General features: G+C 40.4%; 1 protein-coding gene across 1 annotated transcript in view; it reads right to left on the bottom strand.

The window, feature by feature from the left end:
- The window catches only part of LOC124805060 (myrosinase 1-like), a 231,969-nt gene that overhangs the window by 38,045 nt on the left and 169,086 nt on the right, over positions 1–24,838 (bottom strand). Inside the window, exons 10-12 of the mRNA XM_047265484.1 lie at positions 21,293–21,430; positions 5,378–5,484; positions 4,223–4,374 (exon numbers count right to left, since the gene is read on the bottom strand). Of these exons, the coding sequence (XP_047121440.1) occupies positions 4,223–4,374; positions 5,378–5,484; positions 21,293–21,430 (397 nt within the window). The remainder of the gene's footprint in view (positions 1–4,222; positions 4,375–5,377; positions 5,485–21,292; positions 21,431–24,838) is intronic.

The raw sequence follows: 24,838 nt of genomic DNA, 5'->3' as shown, positions 1-24,838 counted from the left end.
TGGAAGTTTCTGATGGCTGTCCGATAAATCGCCATACTGATAAATTCAAAGATGTGGCTGCGTATTCTGGTAATGAATATCTGTGAAGGTAGACATGATATATCCTACCTTGCTTGCATGATGTGCATATTGGCTTGCCCCTGTACCTTGAGTTATTAGTCTCATGCACTGGGCCCATCCCCAAGTTCATGACGACACAGGAGGATAAAAAGAAAAAATCATATATTACAGAAACCTGCAGCAGTGTCTCAGTTTGGGGAAAAAACTTATTAGGGTCTTGCGCCATCTCCTTCAGTCACTCTGGTGAAAGGAGTATAAAGACGTCACTTCTGAAAAGAATTGTTCTAGTTAATGAGCAGTTCAGTTTTCTGGAAAAACTATACAAGATTTGAGAAATCATCGTGAAAAATCATTTAGTTTACGATTGTGGTGGGCGTTATGGCCCTCTAGGTTATACCGCCAGGGCAAATTTTAAGTTGGCCACTATCTACCATCAAGGATGAGTCGCTCCTGAGATACGATTCACAAAGCCTGTCTGTATCGGTATGTGTGTGGTGGTCCTTTCCAAATTACACATCCACCACCTCCACTATGAATTTGGGAAACCTCACTGATTCAGTATTACTTTATATGGATGCAGACACTTTCACTGAATGATTGAAAGGCTGTGATCCATATGAAGTAGTAACTCATTTGAGATGTCTACACATACAGATGATAAACCACATGATGTTACACATGTCTAGACATGCGGATGATCAACTGTATAAAGTTACACCTCAAATGAATAAAGTTATTGACCTGATGAAAGATGAGGTGAATGTCCTCAACACTAGGTATGCCAAGTAGCGTTTCGATTGTGAGACCATGTAGTATATACTGTATCACAGGTGAAAGCTAGTCTGTCACACTATGACAACAAACAGTTTATCTGTGAGGATGTGATTGGCACCATCCTGTTCTCACATTTATATATACTGTGGACCATGTGCACATCTGTGTGACTGTGGTTTTTTCTTCACCTACTGTTAGTCGTACCATTTTTGTATGCGTATAGAAAAATACTGCACAGGATAAAGAAAAGGTACGTAAATAACCAATGGGAAATGTAGTAATATACTGATGCTGTAATGTAAATAGTTTCGCTCTTTTATATCTCTAGTTGTCTCTGAGTTTACTATTAAACTGCAAAGAAAATACTGTAACAAAATTCTTCTTAATGAAACAGAATTGTGTTGTATGCCTGTTATTATTTACAAAGAAAAAGAAGCCTGATCCCTACACTGCGAGATTCAGAACGCAAATGATGAATTGCTCTAGGGAGAAAATGGGGCTGGGTGGATGGCGGAGAGCCAGTTTCTTATTGGCTCACGGGGGCTGTGACCTCGTTATCTTGTCTATAACTTTCACAGTGTTGTGATAATGCAAGGAGAGGGGTGACCTCGATTTTGGCACCGGTACTATAGTTCCGTGACCACCACCTGAGAAGTGGCAATGGTGCCCATGGTGGTGGTGGTGGGGGTGGCATGTCACACATTACATTGCAGAACTGCCTCAGATATGGGGGAGGGTGTTTTCTCAGAAGTCTTATAAGTGGCTCTTTAAATCCAGAATCCACAGTGCATATTCGTTACCTTGAGAAAAGTGTCCCTTTAAATGCAGTAGTGCCATAATCCTTTTCCAATTGTGTCCTTTCCAGTGCTCAGCACGGATGACGCATCAACACCCCCCACTCCTTCCCGAGTCTTGACTTTCTGGCTCGAATTTTCAGCTGCTTCTTGTAACTAATGGATAGCCTAGTGTAATGCCAGGGTGCTTATGGGGGGGGAAATGTGTGTCACACTTTTATGGCAAAACCTTACGATAACCTGTCGTTTAGCTATTCCCTTATTTAACTGGAACGCACATGCTTATGTCTTAGTTGCTTTGAGGAATCTCCGTCTTTTATAATATTGACTCTAAACACCCGCAAAGAATAATGTATCATGTCTCAGTAGTAGTGCATGGGCGACGAAGTTAGCAACTGAATTGCAAGTGTCTGTCAGATGCCGACAGCTGTCACGCAGGGTCCGGTGGACCCAATGGAGCGCACCCACTGAGCCATGCCTCTGGCGGCTCTGTACCACAAGCTTCCCACCGTGATACACGACAGCCGGCACCAGCTACACAATCAACAAACACTTGGAACCTCATTCCTATGTGACAATATGCAGACGCTGCCTAGTAGCGGCTCTGACTCCAGCGTCTGTCTTTTAGTTCAGAGAGACTCATCCTTGTTGGCACTGATGGCTGGACTTTATTTCTTGCTGCATTATTTATACTGAGGCTTCGTACACTTTGAGAAATGCAGGTGAAGTAAATTTTCTGTTTACGAAGTCATACACAACAAATATATTCTCCTTCTTCTAGAGTTTTGATTTTAGTGAGAATTGCTAGGTCGTCCACACAGCAAAACGTTCTGCCATTTGTGTTTGGCACCTCACTGGTCTACTACTGAGGCCAGTGCAGATCCTTGTGGAAGTCCATTTTAATGGTCTACGATCAGTATGTTCTATGCTCAGTGCTGTCTTCATAGCCATCCTCTGTGTGTATGTTACAGGCAACACCAACTCACAGCAGCACCACTTACAGTAGATTCACTCACTCCTGAAGCTAGCCTGAAATGTAGGAGGTACTTTTTCTATTTTCTGATCCTTTTCAGAATGAGGCATTCAAGTATTTTGAAGCTGACACTGAGCGATATGATTGGGCGATAGCTAGAAGTATCTTCCAGGGTCTTCCCTGATTTGAGGATTGCCGATGGCAGAGCAATTTTAAATTGAGCAGGAAATTCGTCAGTGATCTGTATAAAATTGTTTCAGCCAAGTCCTTCCCTGCTTCCCTAGGTATTTTATAAGTACTGGGAAATATTCCAGTCATTCCTGCTTATTTTCCAGTTTCTAGAGTTTTCCTGACCTCGTTTCTCCCCTGTTCACAGAAGGGATCTCAGAAGACTATGTGTCTTGTAGATCATTACCGATTTGGTTTAGCTCTTGGTTTGTCTATATGTCGGTATTGCTATCCAAGAAATTTTTTCCAGCACATGTATTAATGTGGAATGCCATTTCTGAGGGTATTATCCTTGGTTCCGCATTGCTGTTGTAGATTGATGTCCTGAATTGCTCAGGAGTGTCCATGCTTTTCTACTAATTTAATTAATTTCAGCTGGGATGTTAGCTCGTTTCAATTCTCTTCTCAGCCGCACACACCATGGGACAGAAGTTCTACGCTCCAGAGAGAGCGCAATTCTCTAAACGTTTGCAAATCGTGTAACTGAGGCAGGACTTTTGGTACCAGCCCAGTATTCACCTCTTGGGATGTGGGAAACCGCCAAAAAAAAACACACCCTGAGTCTCTTGAATACCGACCCTTGTTGTGAATCTATTGGGGAGGTTCAGTCTGGGACTAGCGAACCTCCATGTCCCAGGAGCAGCACATCAATATGCACCGCTATCTGGGCAGATCCGATCATGGGCACTTCCAATGAAGACATCTCCTTGCTGTGATTCTATCACATCCTTATAGTGACCCATAGTTGTGGGCTGATCCCATACAACCAACTAGCATATAAACAGTACTTCACTCCACGACTTACGTCAGCGGTGGAGGGTTACAAGAGCACCTTGTACCAGCTGTACATCATCTGCAACGTTCCAAAACGACCAGAATACTCCTTAAGTGGGGTACCTAATACTATGTCTAGTGATATTAGATCAGGATGGTTGAGCAGTGAGCTCAACTTAGCTCACACATTGAGAAGTTGTATAGGTAATCAGATTTGTAAACAAGCAAGGTGGATAACCTTGGGGTGGGCTCTTTCATTATATCAGGTGTACTTTCAAGAACAATTTACCTAAAGCTTTCAGTCAATGTCTTTCAGATAGTAAGTAACGCAGGTCAAATCCCAAATCTAACAAAAGTTACAGTCATGGAATAGCAATTAGTCTAAGAAATAGGAGAGATGCATATTAGCAACGACTTTGATAGTCAAATGAAGACTTCAGAAAAAGAACTAAAGTTGATAGCAGTCAGAAACATTATGTCATTTTCAGTGAACTCATTTCGAATACGAAGCAAAACAGAAAAACGGATCATGGCGAGAAAAGAAGAAGAGGAGAGATGGAATGTGTTATCATCTACCATGAAGAGAGAGAGAGAGAGAGAGAGAATTTTATTTACTTACAAGTTGAGTTTTTCTGGTCTGTATCAGTAGCAAAATATTGGCTCGACAAGGCATTGGCTGCAATGACGCCTTTGAGAAAAGTAACAGAAGACTTCGCAGTCCTCGGCAACTCTGAGTCGTTGAAGTCTACATAGTACAGTCCAAATTTGCTCCTGCAACAGAAATTAAGTATGGTTCAGAATACATTTACAATGTGGTAAGTATCTATTGTGAGAGAAGAAAAACTTTCCCCATCTTTAATAAACACTCATCCATTACTACAGAAAGTACTCATTTAATATATTGATCTAGAGTTTCTGTATTTTATAGACGTTTAGCATGAACATTGAGGCGAATGGTGCTTAGAAAGAGCTAGATCCGCATGCATCTAGTCATATGTCTGCACTCGCCATTATCGTTTGCTTTAGTCTATTGCTCAGCTGAGAAACATGTCATATTAATTGATTTAGATTTCACTGTTCTTATATTTTAGGAGTAAACAACGAAACGCTTCAGAGTCATTCTTAGGAGAAAACCAACTAACGGTGCAGAACAAACAAAAGCTACCAGTACATGACACCTACTTGGGGAAGAGCGCGCAGTACATCCACTACCTCTAGCTTCTATCTCACGTAGTGGTTGAACGAATGAGGCAAGAGATATTTGTGCACAGACCTAGGCTCATAGAAAGTCATTTTTCTACACCAAGAGAATGGGGCAGAACGTGTCTTCTACTAAGCACTGTACAGCAGCTTATGAAATGTATGGAGTGGACAAAATAGAAGTGGCCTGGAAGATATTTCATGCACCTAAAGGCAGACATCCGAACTTAATCATCAGCATCTGGGACAAATGACATATGTTGGGTTGCCTTTGTTAAGGGCATGAAGTATTTTTCGGGTCAGTTTTACTTTGTGCATTCTGTGTATGTCGATTTAAATAGATTAGTACATCATTTTATACTGCACCATGTCCATGAAGATGAAAATCCGAAATTTATCACATTTTACCAGTGGAGTTCATTTTAAAACAACACAATCGCTGCATTATTGTATTTTGTGTTCAGTTTTACTTTTTTTTAATTTATGACAACAAAATCATTACGAGCGTTTCGTTCTTGTTGCAAAAGACGAATTTTTGTAAAAAAAAAAGGTTTTGTTGAAACCTGCAACTTACGTGTAACTTGCTTGCCACTCGAAGTTGTCGATGAGTGACCATACTATGTAGCCAAATACGTCAATTCCGTCCTCATTAATGGCCTTCAGAAGTTCAGACAAGTAACACTGAAAAGAAGGAATAATGGCGTAATTGGCACCGCTGAATTCACAAAAGGCAGGGCTCCACATTCCAACCCCAACACATATAATCAAAATGAATAACTACACTGAATAATTAAACTGAAAACAGTGGTTCATCTAAAGTATAACGGCTATAATCGTCGTACAGCTGAAATTTTCCGTATTTATTTGTTTATGTTGAAAATTATGTTCAGGATGATCGAGGTCACAGCGCAAATGTGACAGGAGCACAGGCAACTGCCAGTTGTAGTGTACAGGAGCAGCAGAAAAGGAGTGGGAGGGGAGGGGGGTGAGGGAGGCTGTGTGGGCTCAAGTTACACTCTCTATAGAATATTTACCTATCATATATTTTTAGAAATAATAAAACATTGAAGTATAGGTGTGTGGGTTGGTGGGTGGGGGGGGGGGGGGTAAAGATTGGCTACATGTACCATGGATTCTGGAAAACTAGAATTTCCAGTTCATAGGTTCAGTAAATACTATCAATCTATAAAGTATGTCTAAACCATCCATTATAGAAAATTAAGGCATTGAGGTATAATTATTCAAATTGTCAATTTATAATAGTACAGAATGAATATATTATATACTACCCTGGTGAAGTTTAAAGTAAGTGTATTTCAACATGACAGGTATAAATCTACCCTTTTCTTGGACAGATTTGAACTCAAAAGGAATTACTATAGAAGGGAACAAGTAATATTCTGTTGTGGAGGGCTATGCACATATAGGTGTGAAACAAGTTGTACCTCATCATAAAAAATATACAGATATGCATATCAGAGTAATTGCCACATCAGTGGGAGTGTGTGACCCATAACAACAAAACATGAAGTATGTATTATTTATGTAATGTAGGTAGGAACACTGCTGTTTTTAAGGTAAGAACATACAGGGGCAAAAATTTAATAATAAGGGTCTCAGCAAGGTGACAACTTGAAGTGCATATTATTTTTGCAATAGGTACCTGTAGGAGTGCAATTAAAAGTACCAACGTACAAGTCACATCATTTAAGAGCAAAAACACTCAACAAATTAAAAAAATAAATGTGCAATCATTTAAGATACAGAGTCTCCACAGATCTTTAAATTGGTAGTGTGGGATGATTGTAATATAATAATACACACAACAGTTTTATAGAACGCATTGTGGTGGAGCATAGTATAACTTGATGACATATCTTGTCTACATGTATGTGAACAAATATTTTTTATAGAATGGCATAGCAAAGTCAGAAAGGTTTCATGACATGACAAGAAATAAACATACCTTTCAATAGAAAGCTATGTTAAGTACTTATTATACTAAGCAAGCAGTGAAGGAAACAAAAGAAAAATTCGGAGTAGGTATTAAAATGCATGGAGAAGAAATAAAAACTTTGAGGTTCGCCGATGACATTGTTATTCTGTCAGAGACAGCAAAGGACTTAGAAGAGCAGTTGAACGTAATGGATAGTGTCTTGAAAGACGGATATAAGATGAACATCAACAATAGCAAAACGAGGATAATGGAATGTAGTCGAATTAAGTCGGGTGATGCTGAGGGAATTAGATTAGGAAATGAGACACTTAAAGAAGTAAAGGAGTTTTGCTATTTGGGGAGCAAAAAAACCTGATGATGGTCGAAGTGGAGAGGATATAAAATGTAGACTGGCAATCGCAAGAAAAGCGTTTCTGAAGAAGAGAAATTTGTTAACATCGAGTATAGATTTAAGTGTCAGGAAGTCGTTTCTGGAAGTATTTGTGTGTAGTGTAGCCATGTATGGAAGTGAAACATGGACGATAACTAGTTTGGACAAGAAGGGAATAGAAGCTTTCGAAATGTGGTGCTACAGAAGTATGCTGAAGATTAGATGGGTAGATCACATAACTAATGAGGAGGTATTGAATAGAATTGGGGAGAAAAGGAGTTTGTGGCACAACTTGACTAGAAGAAGGGATCGGTTGGTAGGACATGTTCTGAGGCATCAAGGCATCACCAATTTAGTATTGGAGGGCAGCGTGGAGGGTAAAAATCGTAGAGGGAGACCAAGAGATGAATATACCAAGCAGATATAGAAGGATGTAGGTTGCAGTAGGTACGGGGAGATGAAGAAGCTTGCACAGGATAGAGTAGCATGGAGAGCTGCATCAAACCAGTCTCAGGACTGAAGACCACAACAACAACAACATACTGAAATACAAACAAAGCTTACTTCATGCTCAAATGAGAACCATGTAGATAGGTTATCGTGAAGAAAAGCACCAAAAACACAAGTACAAACTGTATGGTGACGTACAAGGCATGGAAGTTGACACATCATGAAGTATATACAATATAATATGATAAAATAGCTTAAAGCAATGCACTTAAAACAACACATCACTTGTGCAGTTATTTGTGACAAAAACAAATATAAACAAAAGGAGTGGACAATACAACACTGAGAATAAGAATTCACACTTCTTACATCATGCTGATCATATGGTATCTTACGACAAAATATATAAGCTTACTACCTAAAAGTAGTATGAGCACAAAAATTGGACTGCATATATTTAATAAAGAATACACTTTGCTAATATCATATTCTATTACAAAGGTACTTGTGACATTGGGTCTTACAAGGACAAAGAGATAAGTAAAATTTGGCTATGTTTTTAAGAGTTGTGTAGTACAGTTGTGAGAAAACATAGGTATATGTTGATAGATACATAGATAAAACCTCTTCACGGGATAAAATTTATTTAAATTTATCTTACTTCCTACCAGTTGTCACAATAATAAGATTATGTGGCAACTGTGCCCAAGTTACATCGATTAATTCAAGATGTAACATTTTTTAAATAGGCAAACTCATGTGAAATAATCACCGACCATAAAGATATATGTTGTGGTGGGTGGTGGATAAAACCATGATTAACTGTTCAAGGTGAAGAAGAAATAAGTGGTTTCATGCACCATATTTGCATAAGCACCAAAAGTATTACTTATATATATGTTATACCTAGCTGAAGCAACATGAAACATAAATGTAAACATGAATGTATTATAGTGAAGTTTTGTAAGTCTGTATTTCTGTTATAAATGTTCCTGTGTATCAGGTGACATAAGACAAAGAAAAGATTTGTATGACAGATGGGAGATGTTAACGTACACAATATGAGAAGTAGAAAATGAATATTATTTTAGAAAGTAAGGTCCCTTTCTGAAAGGCCATATACTCTGTTGAGGTTATCATGTATGAAGATACGTTCCTAGGAAACTGATCAAATAGATACCAATTTTATAGAAAATGGGTTCCATACATCAGCAATATCATAAATGAAAATGTGGAGATGTACATGTTACATTTTATTCCATTTCTGTTTGTTACATGTGCAAATTTTACACAAATATTAGTAGTTTATAGGCATTCAAAATGAGGAATATCAACATATATGGATATAAAGTACTAATGTCTGATAGAGGGGAAAGCATAAAACTATCTGTGTTAATGAGAAGTATCATATTAGAATACATCTTCAAAAAGGTTGAAGAAATTTTTATCCAACTGATCATTAAGAACATCATTTATTTGTCTTTTTTATGAAACTTTTCAATAATGTCTGCTTTTTCACTTCAGGGTCATAGCATTAAATTTTAGGTTATTCTGCATATTATCCACAATGTGTTTGGATTCTCTTAAGTGATCACCAAGGTAATGGTGTTATGGTTTTCAGCAAGCTCCCTAAACCTGGTAAGAAATGAATGGCTTGTCTGTCCAATATAAAACCACGTGAATTCCCACATCATAATTTGTGAACACCTGTGTGGTTATATTTATTGGCATGATCTCCTATTTTATGTAATAATTTGAATGCTAAATTGTTAGAGGTATCGAATGCAAGTGAGATATTAGATTTCCGAAAATATCTCTCAGTTTTGCCTGACACTTGACATCGGTGTGCCATGGAGATGTACTTTTTATTCTTTATATTTTTTTGCCTCTGCTCTGGGTTTTTATTATGTAATTTCTTGTTTATTTTCTAGTATAAGTTATCTACTTAAAAGTCTACTTATCATGGAGACAAACTAGGCACTTTTATGCTTTAAGAGGGTGTCGAGAAGTTTCATTTATTATCATGTTCGTACATGTTGTTTTCTCGTAAACCATAAACTTATGTTTTGCATGAACTTTTTTGATACGGGGGTCTGAATAGTTAATGCTATTCTATTTCTCTTTTTCAACGGTAAAAAAGTTATTTGTTGGACATTAGAAGAAAAATACATTTCTGTGTACATGCCCATGCCCATAGTACCTGTACCCAATCCCTACCCACTCTGTATACAAATTATAAATATTACGTGCAAATTGTCTAAATTATGACGAATAAAAGTTAAGTTGTGAAAACGATTCCTTGCCACCTAGTGAACAGCTGCCATTACTCAAGACAACGGCAGTGCCTGGACAACGCAACCAACTGTAATTTAATTTGCATCTGGTGTATTTTTTATAGGCAGAGTGAGGGACTGAAAACCGAAAGGTTGTGGGATCGAATCCAGTCTTCGTCACTTTTTTTCACTCTGTTTTTGATCTAGTATTTAGCTCTCAATGACGTGGAGGTATGCGTTTCGAAATACGAAAATTTCAGACTACCAGTTTCTGCTTCCCTCGCATCAGCACTCGTAATTCGTATTATTAACTGACTGCAAATTCATTGGAGAAAGGGCAGCAGTTTAGACATATTGCTAAATCAAACTTATTTAAAGAGGCAGTGTATATCGCACTAGATTCGACGTAGTGAAAGATGAATGGGTGCTCGGTAAAGAAATGTCACATACGTAAATAATAATAAGACATTGCTGTCATTTCACAATATCCTTTGCCACCATAATATTTTTCCTGGAGAACCTTACACCAAAACTCTGCAGCGGATCATTCTAACATATTATCCTGTTTCTGAAGTTTACGCGTCACTTGTTACGAAGAGATGCTCATCCAGTTTTTCAGAAAAAAAAGGGAACTTACGTCACACAAAATGGAAACCAGACATCACCGTAGACATCAGAATCTGAATTGACAGCATCTACAGGAACTTATGTTGAGAAATCAATGAACAGCGTAGCACTTTTTTGAAGACTGTGTTAGGAAAATACATCTGTAACGGAGGCGTAAAACAAAAGAAACTGAACAAATTGGCTACGTATTCGTGAACATGTAAAAGGTGCCGCTATGGTTCCTGCTATAAGGATACGTGACCTATATTTGTAAAAGACTTTGTAAGGGTCTTTTGTACTTAATGTGACTTTCGTATTTATTGTGGCGTTAGTTTGATCAAGATGTGTCAAGGAATGTTCTACTCATGCACTAATGTTGGCTTACATTGCAGAATACTTCTATTAATTTTGAGGGAAGTATGATGACATAGACAAACAAACTGATACTGTTCTGGCGATGATAGGATTTTCCTACAGGCAGTGTAGGAATGCTCACATTCTCTCTGTTACAAAGCTCTTAACGCCAACAGGGGCCGAGGTAACTGCAGCAACCAAATGTGCAGCTTTTCAAGGCTTGTAGCACCTCCCTGCTAGTAGTACTCATGTCTCAGGCAGTGGTCTGCTAAAGAGCTTGACCAGCTTTGTGCGAGAAGGAGGGGGGGCAGAGGTGAAATTAAAAGCCATTCGCATTTAAATTAATGTCGTGTTCAGTGCCGATCGCAGAGGGCGATAACTGCATTCGTATTAACAGGGTGTTCTTGATTAATTAGAAGACTGAGGGACGTTGACAGAGTCACCACTGCTAATTTAAAAAAAAAAAAAGGAATAGGTAAAAGTGTCGCAATAAGATATATTCTGATTACATAAAGCCACGAACATGAGATGTGCCCCGCGCGGGGTAGAAGTGCGGTGTGAGGCGCCTTGCCACGGTTCTCGCGGCTCCTCCCGTCGGAGGTTTGAGTCCTCCGTCGGGCATGGGTGTGTGCTGTCCTCAGCGTAAGTTAGATTAAGAAGTGTGTAAGCCTAGGGACCGATGACCTCAGCAGTTTGGTCCCATAGGAACTTACCACAAATTTCCATTTTCCAGTCAGCTGCGTGACGTTTCCACAATACACAAAATACAGGTTACGCTGATAGAAATATTTACCAGTGTTTAATAGAATCGACTTATGTAGGAGAGAAAAGTGTTGGTTAGACCAAGATCGCTCTCCAGCTCGTTCCTCAGACTGTGGCACGTGGCCAACTAAATGAGTAGCCTCGGAAACAAGTCCAGAAGAATCCTTGCGCATTATGGATGAAGTCTAACCTTGAACTTGACCAACATCCGCCTCTCTTGCTAACTCCTGATCAGACCCTCCCTCAACCCTCCTGTCTCCCTCCCACACACTGCCCACACTCTCTTCACCCCTCTCCCCTCTCCTCAATGTTAATAACCTCTACACGTGGGCAAGGATGTATTAGGTACCACATTCTTATGTGTCATGTCTGTCTGTGGACTGGTTTGAGGTAATAAACATAGCCAAATGATTCAGATATAGGTTAAATTTTAGAAGTAGGAGAATTTGAGTGTCCACAGAATATCCATGAATTTTATTGTAAAAAAATGGCTCTGAGCACTATGCGACTTAACTTCTGATGTCATCAGTCGCCTAGAACTTAGAACTAATTAAACCTAACTAACCTAAAGACATCACACACATCCATGCCCGAGGCAGGATTCGAACCTGCGACCGGAGCGGTCTCTCGGCTCCAGACTGTAGCGCCTAGAACCGCACGGCCACACTGGCGGCTAATTTTATTGTAATTTATGATTATGCCCAGAAATAATGATACTATCAATAAGCAAGGATTTCCATATGGTACTACACTGAACAGCAAAAGAAACTGGTACACTCGCTTAATATTGTGTAGGGTCCCCGTGAGCACGCAGAAGTGCCGAAACACGACGTGGCATGGACTCGACGAATATCTGAAGCAGTGCTGGAAGGAACGGATACAATTAATTATGCAGAGTTGTCCATTAATCGGTAAGAGTACAAGGGGGTAGGGGGGTGGGAGGGAGATGTCTTCCGAAGAGCACGTTGCAAGGGGTAGCAGATATGCTCAATAATGTTCATGTCTGGAGGGTTTTATGGCCAGCGGAAGTGTTTAAACTCGAAAGAGTGTTCCTGGAGCCACATGGTAGTAATTCTGGACGAGTGTGGTGTCGCATCGTCCTGTTGGAACTGTCCGAGTCCGTCGGAATTCACAATGGATATGACGGGATGCATGTAATCAGACGGGATGGTTACGTACGTGTCACCTGTCAGAGTCGTATCTAGACGTATCAGGGGTCCCATTTAACTCCAACTGCACGCTTCCCACCCCATTACAGAGCCTCCACCAGCTTGAACAGTCCACTGCTGACATTCAGGGTCAATGGATTCATGAGGTTGTCTCCATACCCGTACACATCCGACACGTCCGACCAGGCAACATGTTTCCAGTCATCAACAGTCCAATGTCGGTTTTGACGGGCCCAGGCAAGGCATAAAGCTTTGTGTCGTGCAGTCAGCAAGGGTACACGAGTGGGCCTTCGGCTCCGAAAGTCGATAGCGATGATGTTTCGTTGAATGGTTCGGACGCTGACACTTGTTGATGGCTCAGCATTGAAATCTGGGGGAATTTGCGGAAGGGTTGCACTTCTGTCACATTGAACGATTCTCTTCAGTCGTCGTTGGTCCCGTTCTTTCAGGATCTGTTTCCGGCCGCAGCGATGTTGGGGATTTGATGTTTTACCGGATTCCTGAATTTCACGGTTCACTCGTGAAATGGTCGTACAGGAAAATCCCCACTTCGTCGCTGCCTCGGAGATGCTGTGTCGCAACGCTCGTGCGCCGACCATAACACTACGTTCAAACTCACTTAAGTCTTGATAACCTTCCATTGTAGCAGCAGTAACCGATCTAACAACTGCGCCAGACACTTGTTGTTGCCGACCGCAGCATCGTATTCCGCCTGTTTACATACCTCTGTCTTTGAATGCGCATACCTATACCAGTTTCTTTGGCGCCTCAGTATATAAAGAACGTTATGTGATTCACTACAGAAATTTAAATTAGTGACTGAAAAATAGTCTTATCCTAAGGTAAATTCAGCTGATATTATCATTTCGTCTAACTTCCTGTATAAAACCATATATCGAAATTAAATGCTGAGAAAAGTATGCAGAAAAAAAAACGAATTCTAAATGTTTTCAAAGATACCAGTAACAGTGGTTTTTGCAAAACTAAGCAGAATATGCGAAAAATGAGGGATTTGAAGCTAGTCAAGATCTGTGGGGACAGCTAATGGGGCACAAATGTTTCAAGTTTTCTTTGGACTGTAAGACAAACCAGTGGTAATATTACTATTGTAGTCAAATGCGTGGCTACTTTTTCAATTACTCTTTCATGTAGATCTTGACGTTTAATAAAGAGAGCACAGACATGTGCTTTGCACGGGTTGTCCTTGCAAGAAATGACCTATTTACACTAAAAATATAATAATGTATTACGGAATTATTCGTAAATACGTGCAAGGTTTCGGAAAACGATTGCACAAAAACCACAAGTTATGAAGAAAAATGACACTTATCAGTCCCTCCATGTTTCGCCGTGGCGCAGCACTACAGGTTAGGCGTGTCTGGGCGTGTGTGAAGCCGTACCGATCGCAGTTGTTACATGAGCTGTCTACTCGGGACAGTGATCATCGTTCACCACTAGCAGCAGCTACTGGAGGAAGGCGGTTTTCATGGAGTCTGGTTTTCAATGACGAAGCTAAATTTGATTTGCCAGGAAAAATGAACCGTCATAACATGCGCGCGCGCAGAACATCCACACGAGATTGTGGAACACATTTGTGATTCTCCTAAAGTCAACGTTTTTTGTGCCAAGCTCTCCTCAAAAGATTATTGGCCATTTTTCTTTGCTGGGAAAACTGAGGCTGGTTTCTTGTATCTGAACATGCTGTAGCGGTGACTGATGGCACATTTAACAACACGACAGTGAAGACTTCATTTTGCGGCAAGATGGTGTTCCACCATACTTTCTTTCAGGCGTCTGTGACTACAACAGTGCCGAACTGCGTCAGGGTTGGATTCGATTTCCTGCCCATCATGACTTTCCTCTTCTTGAGTGCCCCGATTGTCACGTGATTTGATTCCATGTGATTTGTTGTTATGGCGTTATGTCAAATATCATGTGTTCTTGCCTCAGTTGTCAGTTTTGAAGAGTTGCAAGGAAGGATAATTAATGCGAACGTTGATACAGACCATGACGTGTTGCGATGTGTATGGCAAGAATTTGACTATAGTGTTGACGTTTGCTGCGACACAAGCGGTCTCCGTATTGAGCACCCATAATGTCACTTAAAAACTTCGGGAGATGGTCTACCCGCTAGTATGTGTATCTTTCCTGTATGTCTTGCAAGCTCACCGGACAAGAAAACCACCCCACTGTGCACGCACAGATTAATAGTTAAGTCCTTACAGACGTCGCATCGATCGGGCCCCATGCTTAACCGCGCCTGCACTGCCTCTACTTTAGCACGAGTCAGTAGCGATCCGTGAGACGTTCAGACTTCAAACGGACTTGTACGTAAAAATGGGAGAATGAAGGAACGTGACAGAATGGCAAAAAAGGAGCAATCGTGTTTGGCCGCTCCCATGGCCGTACGTTGTGTGAAGTTTGTGGATTTGTTGCTGTCTCGTAGCAGACTGGTCAACTTGCTTACAAGCGGCGGTGTAACACACGTGGCCACGAAATGCGACGTCAGAATTGTGGTCGGAAAAATACGCTGACTGAGAGGTACCGAAAACGTGTTTCACGGCTTGAGTCAAAATCGCTTCCGAACCCGAGAGGAATTGCTGCAGGCAGTGGATGAAGGCCCATCCACACTTCTAACAGAGAACATCCTGCGAAGTCTCCAGATTTGAACCTCACAGAAGATTTGTGGGATAAATTTGAACAGCAGGCAAACGCCAACATCAGTGTTGCCGCAGTTTTGTGGAAATGCGCGATCCAATTTTTAGCGAGTGGATGTGACATACCAGCACAACCTTGTGGACGCATTTCCTAACCGAATCCAAGTGGTTATCAAGCCCAGGGATGGAATTAAACGGTATTAAATAATGACTGTTATGATTTCTTTATGGCTGATTAATTTTCTGTCTAGTGAGTACTTTTGATGCAGTCGTCTTGTGAATCCCACGGATAAATATGAAAAATTGTGTATCTGGTTCCAGGGCTTAATATTTTAAATTACTCATATTATTCAGCCTCCGCTCTGCTTACCAAGAGGCCAGTTGAGTTTCATTTGGCAACCGCTGCCAGGACATTGAATTCATTCAGAACAATACAGTTCCCTTTCAAGTACTCTAATATACAATAGACTGTTCTGATCTATTGACGATTACTGGCACACATTGCAGAATCTAATAGATACCTCTTTAGGTCCTGCACACTTTCATCTAACAAGACACTGCAGCTGATTTTCAAGTTCACACTCCTCTGTACCTACATTTGCCATCTGCAGTTCAGCATGGAAACGAAGTTGTGAAGCTCAGGATAAATTGGGAAGACAGAAGTCAGTGTTTCAGTCTTCACTTTATCAACTTTATCATCTTCCGTATTGGCACATCAGTGTTTCAGCCTTCACTTTGTCAACTACTGTCAGCTACTAGCGGCGCCGCAGTCAGTTGGTGATTCTCCATAGTAACAGCTTCATGTCCACGTTGGTTTCATATACACAGAGCTGTGGAACATGTAGCAGCACTTTCATTTTGTCAACAGTTTAAAACAAGGTTTTGGGAAAATCATACAGCACGCAAGAAATAAAAGTAGCCCTGAAAAATATTTCATGCACCTTAAGATAGGCAACTCAACATACAGCATCTGACTGGGACAGATGATGTAATTTAAGTTGCCTACTCTTTTATGCCTGAAATTTTTCCATGCCAGTTTTATTTTCCTCTGCCGGAAGAATGCAGGGCAACACGTAGTTCTGTTGCATGTGTGATACTCTTAACTTCTGTAGCAACCGAAATATTTCAACATGTCTGTATTCTTCTCTTTAATGGAACTATATAAATTTTCATGGAATTAGAAAGGTCTTGAAAATACGAGTTCAGTGTGTAAGTAGGCTGTTTAGGATTTTATGCTGGTAGCGCCACGTAGCGCTCTATATGAAAATCACTGGCTGTGCTGTGTGAAGTCTGTGGCTGGTTTGCATTGCTGGAATATTTGCTATTGTAGTGTTGGGCAGTTGGATGTGAACAGCGCGTAGCGTTGCGCAGTTGGAGGTGAGCCGCCAGCAGTGGTGGATGTGGGGAGAGAGATGGTAGAATTATGAGAGCGGACGATCCGGACGTGCGTCCATCAGGAAGAGTAAATTTGTAAAACTGTATATCATGAACTGATATATACATGATGACTTTTGAATATTGTTAAAGTAAATACATTGTTTGTTCTCTATCAGAATCTTTCAGTTGCTAACTATGCCTATCAGTAGTTAGTGCCTTCAGTAGTTAGAATCTTTTATTTAGCTGGCGGTATTGGCGCTCGCTGTATCGCAGTAGTTCGAGTAACGAAGATTTTTGTGAGGTAAGTGATTCATGAAAGGTATAGGTTATTGTTAGTCAGGGACATTCTTTTGTAGGGATTATTGAAAGTCAGATTGCGTTTCGCTAAAAATATTGTGTGTCAGTTTAGTGATGATCAGAATGAGTAAAGAGAGAAATGTCTGAGTACGTTCGGTTTTGCTCAGCTGTTTGATAATCAAATAACGTAAGAGGTTTACCAGCACAGTCAATCATAAATTTTTTCTAAGGGGATGTTTCAAGTGAAGTAAGCTGAAACTTTTCGCAAAAACATCCGAGTACTATGCCAAAACTGGAATGGAAGGCGACTGCAATTGGCTACTGCTACAAGCCCTAATGAGGCTTTCACACCAGGACTGCCGTTGTATTAAGCCTCTTATCTTTTACTTGTTTCCTCAAAGTCCGCTCGCTTAAGCATGAGGACGAACAGGCATTTGAGGGGACCAGACCGTGGTTCAGGTCGAAAAAAATCGATTTTGTGTTTTTATCATATTTCGATAGATTAAGGTTTTATTTAAGTATTCTGAAAAGGATTTTGCTGAAAAAAATTTTTTCCTACCACGTGTGTTTATGTGCCACGCCCACTATTCTGTCACCCACTTTTCTGCATATATTTTAGATCTTTATATCCCCTACATTGCGCGTCAGGGATTTTTTTTTTTTTTTTTTACTCCCGAGTGTCTTGGTTATCCTTGGAATGCAACGGTCGGTATTCTTTTGTTTCTGCTGTTTGTAAACAACACGCTTTCAAACACGCGATTAGTTTTGTGCAAGTGTGATTGCGAGTAGTTTTTATACTTACGTTTGCAGTGCTTGTTTACGTGTGTTTTGTTGTCTTTATTGAAGATGACGAAACGTAAAGGCATTTTCAAGAAACGACAATTTAGAGGAAACAAGTTTAGAAAGCTTTCTGTACAAGAGGTTATGTCACCTGGCAACGATGTTTCAAATTGTAATTCTTCAACAAGTGCGTCATCAAAGAAGCTCTCACAATTTCAAGAGAGTTACAACGAATTTCCTGTAAGTGGCAACGGGTGCAGTAACGTTATTACAGATTTGAGAATATTATCAGATGTAATTTCTAAATTTGTACAATGTAGACAGAGTGGTGAGTCACAGAGTATGAAAATTTGTGAGAGTGTCAGTGGGAGAAAAGGCCTAGCAATTGCTTTGGATTTAATTTGCACGAAATGCTCAGCTGTGATTTCATTTACGAGTTCTTCAAAACCAGATGCATGTGGCCCTTATGAAATCGATAGTAGATTTGTTTATGCCCTACGGTCCATTGGCAAAGGCATGACTGCAGGAAGAACATTTTGTTCAGTGATGAACTTACATCAACCACCAAATAAATTTGAAAAACTGACTGCAATTTTAGAGAAAGCTGTATGTGAGGTCTGTGAGGAAAACATGAAACTGGAAGCAGTGGAAGAAAATAATGGATGTTCGGACATTGCAGTTGCACTTGATGGAAGTTGGCAGAAAAGAGGACATACTTCTCTGAATGGAGTAGTGACTGCCACGAGTGTAGACACTGGTAAAGTGTTGGATGTGGAGATAATGTCTAAATATTGCAACTGTTGTAAAGCCAGTGAACATAAAGAACACAATCGTGTGGCTAATTTTAGAGGAACAAGTGGTCGTATGGAAATTCATGGAGTGCAACAAATATTTCATCGCTCTGTAGAAACAAGTGGCGTACAGTACACCAAATATTTGGGCTATGGTGACAGTAAGGCATAAAACAATGTGGTGAATTCTAAACCATATGGAGATGCCATTATTAGCAAAATAGAATGTGTAGGCCATGTTCAAAAACGTTTGGGAACAAGGCTGAGAAAACTAACTGTTTATATGAGAGAAAAAAAATTAGAAGATGGAAAATTGTTGACCGGACAGGGTCAGTTAACTAAATCTGAAATAGAAAACTTGCAGGTATACTATGGGCAGCCAATTCGGAGAAATAAAGAAAATATGGAGGCAATGAAGAGAGATGTTTGGGCCATATTCTTCCATAAGTCCTCTACTGATGAAAAGCCATGTCATGGATTGTGTCCATCAGGGGAAAATTCGTGGTGCAAATACAATAGGGCTCAGGCAACTGGAGAATCTTATTCTCACCAAAATTCTCTTCCTGCTGCTGTTATTACAGCAGTTAAATCTATTTTCACAGACTTTGCTCGTCCTGACCTTCTAAGGAAATGTCTGTATGGGCAGACACAGAACCCAAATGAATGTTTCACCAGCATAATTTGGAACCGCCTTCCTAAAACTGTATTTGTAGGAATGCATACAGTGAAACTAGGAGTTCATGATGCTGTTATTACATTCAATTGTGGTAATACTGGAAAGTGTTGGGTACCGGAAAAGCTGGGAATTAATGCTGGTGGGCTGCAACATTGCGATAAAATGAGGATAGCCGATGCAGACAGGTCAGCATCTAATATGGCCAAGAAAGTAAGACAAACACTCAGGAAGGTGAAAAAGAAGCTGGAAGACCTGCTAGAGGCCAAAGAAGGGTCATCATATGCAGCGGGAGAGTATTAATTAACTGTAAGTAACAAATTTCAAAAGTTTTTATTTGAACTCAATTTCCCACCAAATAAAATTTTCAGTACATATGCCACATTATATCAGAAAATATCATAGGTAAATGAATGAAATTTTCAGAGACTCTGCATAACATAGAAAGCCACCTCTGGTAATACGTTCATTAATATTCCCCCATTAGGAAGCTCACAAAAAATATTTTATGCAGATAAAACTTAATATTTTTTGTTAGTAAATTTAAAAAAAGTATTTCTTAAAAACTATAAAATGGATAAAGTAGATTTTAGTACAGTTGACTCTATTAGCATCATGTAACATACAGTAAAAGTATTATTGCATTAAATAGTTTTTTCAGAAATGGGTCAAATACTTGCCTAAATTAACATGGGTTCGATTGGCAGGTTGTGGTCCCCTTAAAATATTTTTCCTAAGCTCCTTCCGATACGCTAGAAGTTAGCATATTGTTTCATTTACAGAAATTGTAGCTAATGTTGTATCTGTGTCCTATAAAAAGAGAGGACCAAGAGGAATTACGGTTTATTTCACAAGAAGACCGCAACGCAATCCGATTTTTGTAATTTTTTATATTTAAGGTAAGTGAAATTCACAACTGAAATATCAGTTCCTGAAATCTGTTCGAAGCAACTCACAAAAACTCTGAAGGAAATCGACAGTGAAGTTTTAAGACCATCTTAAATACCTTTAAATTAGGGCGATTTTCTCGACTAGGAACGTGACTGTGTGGTAGAATGATCTTTTGCCACTTTTGGGTCCTGAGATAGGTTCCCAGCTGACGCTAATTTTTAAACAGCGATGCATGTTTTACTAACATTTGCCTGAGGCTTAAAATACATTAAGCTGGAAAAAATCAGTAACGTTCGAGACCAGTAATCGCTGGTTGGAAACTCGTTTCGATAATTACTTTTTGTTCATTTTTCTTTTCATTTCGGTTACCTACGTCATTTAAACATAAAATTCATCTAATATATGCTGAGTAACAATATGTGTCATTTTTATGGAAAATGCGCGTCTTCTTATTGCTAATTACATATCGCATACAAATATTTAGTTTTCGTTGCAAATATAAATCCTTAATTAGGACTCTTTCATGAAAGATTGTTTAAATTAAAAACAGAGCGTTAGAAATAAATTTTTTCATCCCCGTGTATTTTGCGCTTCACGGAAATACTGATGGAACAGCAGCTTTTCTTTAGAATTTTGCTCTGGCTGGGAAGCGAGCCTGAACTCTGAGCTTCACGTAACCTAGATACAAAAAATAAATAAATAAATAAAATCCAATTGGCACGTGGTCTTGTAAGTATCCTCAGCCTTTCTTCTTGCTGCATATGACAAGAGTGCTTCGCATGGGGGCCCAACTGAAATGTGGAACACCAATTCGAAACACACACACACACACACACACACACACACACACACACACACAGTCAAGCAGGCAATGGAAATTCAAAAGACATCTTACAAAGTCGGTATGCATTTATGCGTAGGAAGTAATTGAAATGTGACACTACTAGCAAGCTTTGTTTCCACCTTTACCTGTTGTAGTAAAGAACTTGTAATGTGTTATTACAGTCTCACAACTTTGTGACATTTATTATACCTTCGCTCGCTCGCACAGCTTGGGCGCGCTGCGGGCCAGATGGACTTACCCTGATGTAGGCTACGCGCTGTTTGTCATCCAGCGTAGTGCCGTCGTCGCTGCAGCCGTTTTCTGTGACGATTATTGGGTACCCGGGATAGTTCACTGACAGCCAGTTCAGAGTCTTCCTCAGCCCCACCGGCACAACCTGTGGATTACGATACTTGTGTAATGTCTCGCAGCATCCGTATAATAAACTTACTGTTACTGTTTTCTACTGCCGTTGTAACGTCCACGAATAATCATTCATTCTGAGTGAGTGTCCATAGGGAGGCACGCTTTCCAAAAGAATTGGAGAATCACAGAAAAATGCTACCGGAACCTAGGGATGACACCATGACCCTATAGTAAGATAGGACCAAGTCAAATGAACATTTACCTGACATGAAGCAGAGTCGCATGAATCCACCAGAGAACACTGGTTTTTAAAGTACTCTTCGTGAAGAAACAATACCAATTCGTAGACTGTTGTTGGAGGATCTCCATGTTTACATGTCATTATTATGAATGTTTCAAGTGTAACCATACAAAATTTCCAAGAATCAATTTTTAGACATAAATCTAAGGTTGTTGGAAATTGAAACATCTGAAGGATCAACCAATGGCTATCGCGCACGCATAACTGTGCTTTTGGAAGATAGAGGAGAGCTTGACAGCAGACAAAAGGCTTTCTTGATAGTGAAGACATATTTCAATGCCCGAGGAGGCCCATCCATGTACGATTATAAAAACAGGCAGTGCTATGATGCATCTTTATGCTAATATTCCCCAGCTTGTTTGGGCTGAAGTAATAAATGCAGCCTCATTGTCGTCATCCACTGAAGGCCACGCCTTGGTTCATGTAGCGGTCCTTTTCCCTCTCGTTCTCGCTCTCCCCTCCCGTGACATTCGGTTGGAGTTGCTGCTGTCCTTTCTACTGGAAACATTTGGCAGTGTGCAGCGTGCGGAACTTCCTCTTAATCTTCTTGCCAATATATTCCTTTCGAGTAGTTTTTGGAGGGAGTGCCATTAACAACATACTGGAAATCCGGACTGCTGGGGCCTGAATGAGGGTGCACTTGAAGGTCACTTTTGCATATTCTTTTTAAATAACTCGAAAACTACAGCCTCAGGTGAAAACCTATCCCTGTGCAAAATTTAATTAAATTATATTTCCTACAAAAAGATCTAGTTGATTTTTTTCTGTAAGACTAATAGTTAGCACATAGCAGGCGAGAGAATATGAAAATCTCGCATATGAATTTTTAACGCCAGATGCAATATTACGGTTTGCATAAAACGGGATCAATTGGGGCAGCGGAATCACCCTGTGTAAAAAGCATAGTGTATGTAAATGGTGAAAATTATTGAATTACATGAAAGAAAATCGTATGGCTTCTGAACGGTTTGCATTAGGACGTTCAAACAGCACGGCTGGCAGTGTGGCATGACGGAAATTGCTATGCGCATTCAAGGTTTGGTTTAGCGACGAAGCCGATTTTCATTTGGATGGGTTCGTCAATAAGCAAATTTGGCGCATTTTGGGGATTGAGGATCCGCCTTTTGCGGTCGACAAGTCTCTTCACCCTTAATGGGTGACTGTGTGGTGTAAAATGTCCAGTCACAGAATAATCGGTGCGATATTCCTTGATGGTACAGTGACTACCAAACTGTACGTGAAGGTTTTCGAAGATGATTTCATCCCCTTTATCCAAAGTGACCCCGTTTTCGACAAGATGTGGTTCATGTAAGACGGAGCTCGACCCCATCGAAGCAGGAGAGTGTCTGATGTCCCGGAGGAACACTTCTGGGACCGCATTCTGGCTCTGGGGTACCCAGAGGCCACTGGCAGGACCTCGATTGGCAGCCACGTTCTCCGCATCTGAACACATGCGACTCCTTTTTGTGGGACTATCTTAAAGACAGGACGTACAACGATAACCCTGATATCATTGTTGAGCCATTCAGGAGGTCACTGACAGCATAGATGTTCCGACACTTCAGCAGGTCATGCAGAATATCGCTATTCGTCTGCGCCACATCATCGCCAATGATGGCAGGTATATTGAACATGTCATAACCTAAATCCAAATATCTGTAGTGATGTTTACATCTTGAATGATGTGTGTGCATGCCATAGTTTGTAACTAATTTACGTTTTTTTCATATAGTTCAATAATTTTCATCCTGTATGTATGTATGTGTGTATGCCTGGGTTCTCCTCCCAGATCCCTTGAGCAATTTCATCCAAACAGGAACAGCAGGTCTCAATAGTATTAGCAGTGAGGGGTTTATAACTGCCTAGCTCCAATAGAAGGGAAGATAAGAACAAAAAAATGTTATTTAGGTAATGGCATATAGGTCACCCTGTATGACAGGCATGTTATGTGGGAATGGTATCAGTGTGCCAAGTCAACCTGCTTTGCAGGGCAGCCTACATGTTAGGGTAACAAAAGTTTTCCCAGCCCCAACATGAAGGGTGCCTGCCTGCGTGATGGATGTATTGTGTTACATTGTATTGGCTTGTTTTATCAGTCTGCTTTGGTTCGTGGCCTGTATACCAGGGATAAATAAATGAGTTTCAAGCACCTGATATGTAGCCTGACCTGCATTATGGTGGAGTAGTATTGGCCAGCTTTACTGAACTGTACTGCAAGGGCTTCTCGTGCCGAAGAGCATGGCTGGGACAAGGTTGATTTGGATAGAGGGTAGATGGTCAGAGAGAGGTGGTGGAGGAAAGAGAGAGGAAGGGGAGACGCATGAGGTAGGTAAAGGTGTAGAGGGGCAGTGGGAAGATTGAAAAAGAAGAGTGGAGGTGGAGAGAGACAGGGGTAGGAGGATACAGTCAGACAGAGGGGGAGAAAGATATGGTTAGAGAGAGAAGGTGGAGGAAATAGACAAAGAGGGGGAGGAGAAGGTGAAGAGACAGAGAGAGTGGGGAATAGGAGACAGAGGTTGGAGGACGAGGTGGGCAGACAGAGAGAGGAATAAGTGGACACATGGAGGCGCGAGGAGGAGGTGTGTTCAACATATGTTTCGGACACGGACACATATGTGGGTGAAGCTGCAGGGAAAAGGCTAGTTTTCTGAACAGAAAAGCAGTATCAAAGAGGAAAACACGAGACAAACCTTCATGTGGAGTTATTAAACTTATTTCTCTAAAATTTCTTCACCAAAGAAGACGAATAAAATATTGCAGCGTGCTAACCAGGAACTTCTGCCAACACGAGTAAATTAGAAATAGATATCCTCGGTGTAGCGAAGCAGCTTAAATCAATAAACAAAGCAAGTCTTCTGGTGCAAACTGCATACCAATTGGGCTCCTTTCAGAGTATACTGTCACAATAGCTCTATACTTAGCATTAATACACAACCACTCACTGGACGAAAGTTCCATACCTAAAGACTGGAAAGTTACGTAGGTTACACCAACGCTCAGGAAAGGAGACAGGAGCAATGCGATGAATTACAGACCCATATCAAAAACGCCGATTTTCAGTAGAATTTTGCAACGCATATGGTTTTTGAAACACATTTTGTGTTCGAACATTATGAATTACCTCGAAGAAAACGGTCT

The sequence above is a fragment of the Schistocerca piceifrons genome, chromosome 7 (genome assembly GCF_021461385.2).
Source record: "Schistocerca piceifrons isolate TAMUIC-IGC-003096 chromosome 7, iqSchPice1.1, whole genome shotgun sequence".
Taxonomy (NCBI): Eukaryota; Metazoa; Arthropoda; class Insecta; order Orthoptera; family Acrididae; genus Schistocerca; species Schistocerca piceifrons.
This window is presented reverse-complemented; position numbering and strand designations above follow the sequence as displayed.